Below are 5,000 nucleotides of genomic sequence, written 5' to 3'. Positions count from 1 at the left end.
TTGTGGTTGTGGTGGTCTGTGGTGTGTGTACCTTGTGGTTGTGGTGGTCTGTGGTGTGTGTACCTTGTGGTTGTGGTGGTCTGTGGTGTGTGTGTACCTTGTGGTTGTGGTGCTCAGTGGTGTGTGTGTGTACCTTGTGGTTGTGGTGCTCAGTGGTGTGTGTGTGTACCTTGTGGTTGTGGTGCTCAGTGGTGTGTGTACCTTGTGGTTGTGGTGCTCAGTGGTGTGTGTGTACCTTGTGGTTGTGGTGCTCAGTGGTGTGTGTGTGTGTGTACCTTGTGGTTGTGGTGGTCTGTGGTGTGTGTGTGTACCTTGTGGTTGTGGTGGTCTGTGGTGTGCGTGTGTGTACCTTGTGGTTGTGGTGGTCTGTGGTGTGCGTGTGTGTACCTTGTGGTTGTGGTGCTCTGTGGTGTGTGTGTGTACCTTGTGGTTGTGGTGGTCTGTGGTGTGTGTGTGTGTACCTTGTGGTTGTGGTGCTCAGTGGTGTGTGTGTGTACCTTGTGGTTGTGGTGGTCTGTGGTGTGTGTGTGTGTACCTTGTGGTTGTGGTGCTCAGTGGTGTGTGTGTGTACCTTGTGGTTGTGGTGGTCTGTGGTGTGTGTGTGTGTACCTTGTGGTTGTGGTGCTCAGTGGTGTGTGTGCTGTTGATGAGAGCACACACACGCTGCAGCAGTAGAGAGGTGTCCAGTGTAGCCTGAGCCAGCTGCTCTCCCTGATCCAACAGCATGAGTCGAGCTTTATCACGTGTACTAACCAGTTCCTGCTCCACACACTCCTTCTCCACACTACATGCAAACACACACACACACACACACAATAGTGCTGTAACAGGGCAAAGTGATGGCATTAGCAAAGCCAAATAATTAGGCTGTGTGTGCATGTGTGTGTGTGTGTGTGTGTGTCTGTGTGTGTGTGTGTGTGTGTGCGCGCGCATGTGTGTGTGTGTGTGTGTGTGTGCATGTGCATATATGTGTGTGTGTGTGTGTGTGTGCATGTGCGCATATGTGTGTGTGTGCGCGCGCATGTGTGTGTGTGTGTGTGTGTGTGTGCATGTGCATATATGTGTGTGTGTGTGTGTGTGTGCATGTGCGCATATGTGTGTGCGTGTGCGCGCATGTGTGTGCATGTGCATGTGTTACCGTAGTTGCTGTAGCTCCACTCTGAGGTCCTCACACTCTAGGTTTCTCTCTCTCAATCCCTGAAGATGTGAACGCAGCAATCCCTCACTCTCAGCCAACTGCTCTCGTGTCAGCTCATTCTCTGTCTGTAAAAACTACACACACACACACACAGAGACACAGACACACACAGAGACACAGACACACACACAGACAGACACACAGACAGACACACAGACAGACACACAGACAGACACACACACACACACAGACACACACACACACACACACACAGACAGACACACAGACAGACACACAGACAGACACACAGACAGACACACAGACACACACACAGACAGACACACAGACACACACACAGACACACACACAGACACACACACACAGACACACACAGAGACACACAGAGACACACACAGAGACACACACAGAGACAGACACAGAGACAGACACACAGACAGACACACAGACAGACACACAGACAGACACACACACAGACACACACACAGACACACACACAGACACACACACAGACACACACACAGACAGACAGACACAGACAGACAGACACAGACAGACACACAGACAGACACACACAGACAGACACACAGACAGACACACAGACAGACACACAGACAGACACACAGACAGACACACAGACAGACACACAGACAGACACACACAGACAGACACACACACACAGACACACAGACAGACACACAGACAGACACACAGACAGACACACAGACAGACACACACACACACAGACAGACACACACACACACACAGACAGACACACACACACACACAGACAGACACACAGACAGACACACAGACAGACACACAGACAGACACACACAGATGTTTTTAATCCTCAAAATGCATGTGAAGCAAAATACTCAGCAGTCCCTAGCATTAACACTGCCACACTCAGCTCATTGTTTACTCCTATGGACGCCATACTGTTATTCCCTGATGTCAACATAGTGCTATAATATTTAATAACACTAGTGTGTGTGTGTGTGTGTGTGTGTGTGTGTGTGTGTGTGTGTGTGTGTTCACCTCAGTCATTTCCTTGGTATTGGACAGTTCACTTTGGACCTGCGTGAGTCTGCGCAGCTGCAGTCGCTGATTCTCAACTTCAGAACTGAGTTCAGAAATAAGAGTGTCTTTCTGCACCATTATCTGCTCCAACTCCTCCACCCTCTTCTCACACACACACAGAGCTGCCTGGAGACTAGAGAGACAGAGAGAGAGGGAGAGAGAGAGACTGATGAGAGGAGAGACGAGAGAAGAGAAGAGAGGATGAGAGATGGTGGAGAGCGAGAGGGACGGAGAGAGAGAGAGAGAGGGAGAGAGAGAGAGAGAGAGAGGGAGAGAGAGAGAGAGAGGGAGAGAGAGAGAGACAGGGAGAGAGAGAGAGACAGGGAGAGAGAGAGAGACAGAGAGAGAGAGAGAGAGAGAGAGAGAGAGAGACAGAGAGAGAGACGGAGAGAGAGACAGGGAGAGACAGAGAGAGAGAGACAGGGAGAGACAGAGAGACAGAGACAGGGAGAGACAGAGAGACAGGGAGAGACAGGGAGAGAGAGACAGAGGCAGGAGTGTATACATTCAGATTATTAACACAATTGTGTGTGTGTATGTGTGTGTGTGTGTGTGTGTGTGTATACCTGTCTGCTCTCTCAGTGGCCTCCTGAGTGTTGTGTAGTGAACGCTGCAATCTGAAACATCAAACTGAGCGTCAGCTTTACACAGAATTACACACACCACATTACTAAACCCTTCCTTACACACACACACCACATTACTAAACCCTTCCTTACACACACACCACATTACTAAACCCTTCCTTACACACACACCACATTACTAAACCCTTCCTTACACACACACACCACATTACTAAACCCTTCCTTAACAACACCAGCCACAAACTAAACCCTTCCTACACACACACCAATTACTAATAACCCTTCCTTACACACAACAACCCTTCCTTACAGACACACCCACATTACTAAACCCTCCTTCAACACACACCCCACTTACTAAACCCTTCCTTACACACAAACCCTTACTAACCTTCCTTACAGCACACACCACTTACTAACCCTTCCTTACACACACACCACACTATTACTACACCTTCCTTCCACACACACACCACATTACTAAACCCTTCCTTACACACACACACACATTACTAAACCCTCCTTTACACACACCCACATTACTAACCTTCCTTACACACACACCACATTACTAAACCCTTCCTTACACCCACACCACATACTGAACCCGTCCTTACACACACACCACGTACGAACCTCTTACACACACCACATAACTACAAACCTTCCTTACACACACACCCACTTACTAAACCCTTCCTTACACCCCACCACATTATACAACCCTTCCTTACACACACACCACATTACTAACCCTTCCTTACACACACACCCCATTACTAACCCCTTCCTTACACACACCACCCACATTACTAAATTACTAACCACATACCCCTTCTAAATACTCACCCCTTCCTTAACACCCCCCCCCCATTCCTCCAGACTCCACCGCACCCCCTTCCTTACACACACCCCCCCCCGTTGCTCCCCCCTTCTTCCCCACCCCCCCCCCCCTTCCTCCCACCCCTTCCTTCCCACCCGCCCCCCCCCTTCCTCTTCCTCCCCCCGTTCCTTCCCACCCCCCCCCTTCCTCCCCCCCCCTGTGCTCTTCCCCCCCCCATGTCCCCCTTACCTCACCACCACCTCCCCCCATATCCTTCCCCCCCGCCACTCACCCCCGGGCCCGTGGTCCTCCCGCCCTTGTTCCATTCCCGCGATCCCGCCCCCACCCCCACCTGGTCCTCAACCACCCTTTCCGTTCCCCCCGTAGCCCTCCGGTGCTACCCTTCCTCCCGTCCCTAGGGAGGCGGGGGGAGTATGACCCGTGGTCCCCTGTGCCTGGATACCCCCCCCCCCCCCAGCCCAGCCCTGTTGGCCTCCCCCCCTTTGTTCGCCCCTCCCCGCCCCCCCTGTTCCTCCCCCCCGCTTCCTTCCCACCCCCCCCCCCCCGTTCCTCCCCCCTTCCTTCCCCGCCCCCGCCGTCTTCCATCCCCCTATGCCTTAGGTCCCCCCCACCCCGGGGCCCCTTCCTCCCCCCTCCTTGTATCCCCCCCGCGCCCGCCACCCCCCCGCCTTCCTACCCCGACCTTCCTTCCCCACCATCCCCCCCGCTGTCCGATCCGCAACCCTTCCTTCCCCCCCCCCCTCGGGGGACGGCCCCCCCTTGACCCTCTCCCCCCATGAGTTCCTGTTCCCCCCCCCCCGCCAGGACCCCCATGTCCTCCCCCCTGTCCGTTCCCGCCCCCCGCGGGCGCCGGATCCCCCTTCCCTCCCCCCTTCCGTCCACGGGCCCCCCCTGTCCCCCCTTCCTTTCCTCCAGCGCTTGGCCTTCCCCCGGCCCCCACTCCCCTTACTAAACCCTTCCTTACACACACCCACACCATTACTAAACTAACCCTTCCTTACACACACACACACCACATTACTAAACCCTTCCTTACACACAACATTACTAAACCCTTCCTTACACACACAACATTACTAAACCCTTCCTTACACACAACATTACTAAACCCTTCCTTACACACACCACATTACTAAACCCTTCCTTACACACACACACACACCACATTACTAAACCCTTCCTTACACACACACACCACATTACTAAACCCTTCCTTACACACACACACCACATTACTAAACCCTTCCTTACACACACACCACATTACTATAAACCCTTCCTTACACCCACCCACATTACTAACCCTTCCTTACACACACACACATTACTA

At 52.8% G+C, this 5,000-nt stretch overlaps 1 protein-coding gene across 1 annotated transcript in view; it reads right to left on the bottom strand.

The window, feature by feature from the left end:
* The window catches only part of spag5 (sperm associated antigen 5), a 29,933-nt gene that overhangs the window by 5,214 nt on the left and 19,719 nt on the right, over positions 1–5,000 (bottom strand). The window contains exons 14-17 of the mRNA XM_047812758.1: positions 2,806–2,856; positions 2,198–2,372; positions 1,139–1,272; positions 610–784 (exon numbers count right to left, since the gene is read on the bottom strand). Of these exons, the coding sequence (XP_047668714.1) occupies positions 610–784; positions 1,139–1,272; positions 2,198–2,372; positions 2,806–2,856 (535 nt within the window). The remainder of the gene's footprint in view (positions 1–609; positions 785–1,138; positions 1,273–2,197; positions 2,373–2,805; positions 2,857–5,000) is intronic.

This window comes from Tachysurus fulvidraco, chromosome 4 (genome assembly GCF_022655615.1).
Source record: "Tachysurus fulvidraco isolate hzauxx_2018 chromosome 4, HZAU_PFXX_2.0, whole genome shotgun sequence".
NCBI classification, from domain to species: Eukaryota; Metazoa; Chordata; class Actinopteri; order Siluriformes; family Bagridae; genus Tachysurus; species Tachysurus fulvidraco.
Note: the sequence above shows the minus strand (reverse complement) of the source record. Positions and strands in the feature narration are given on the sequence as shown.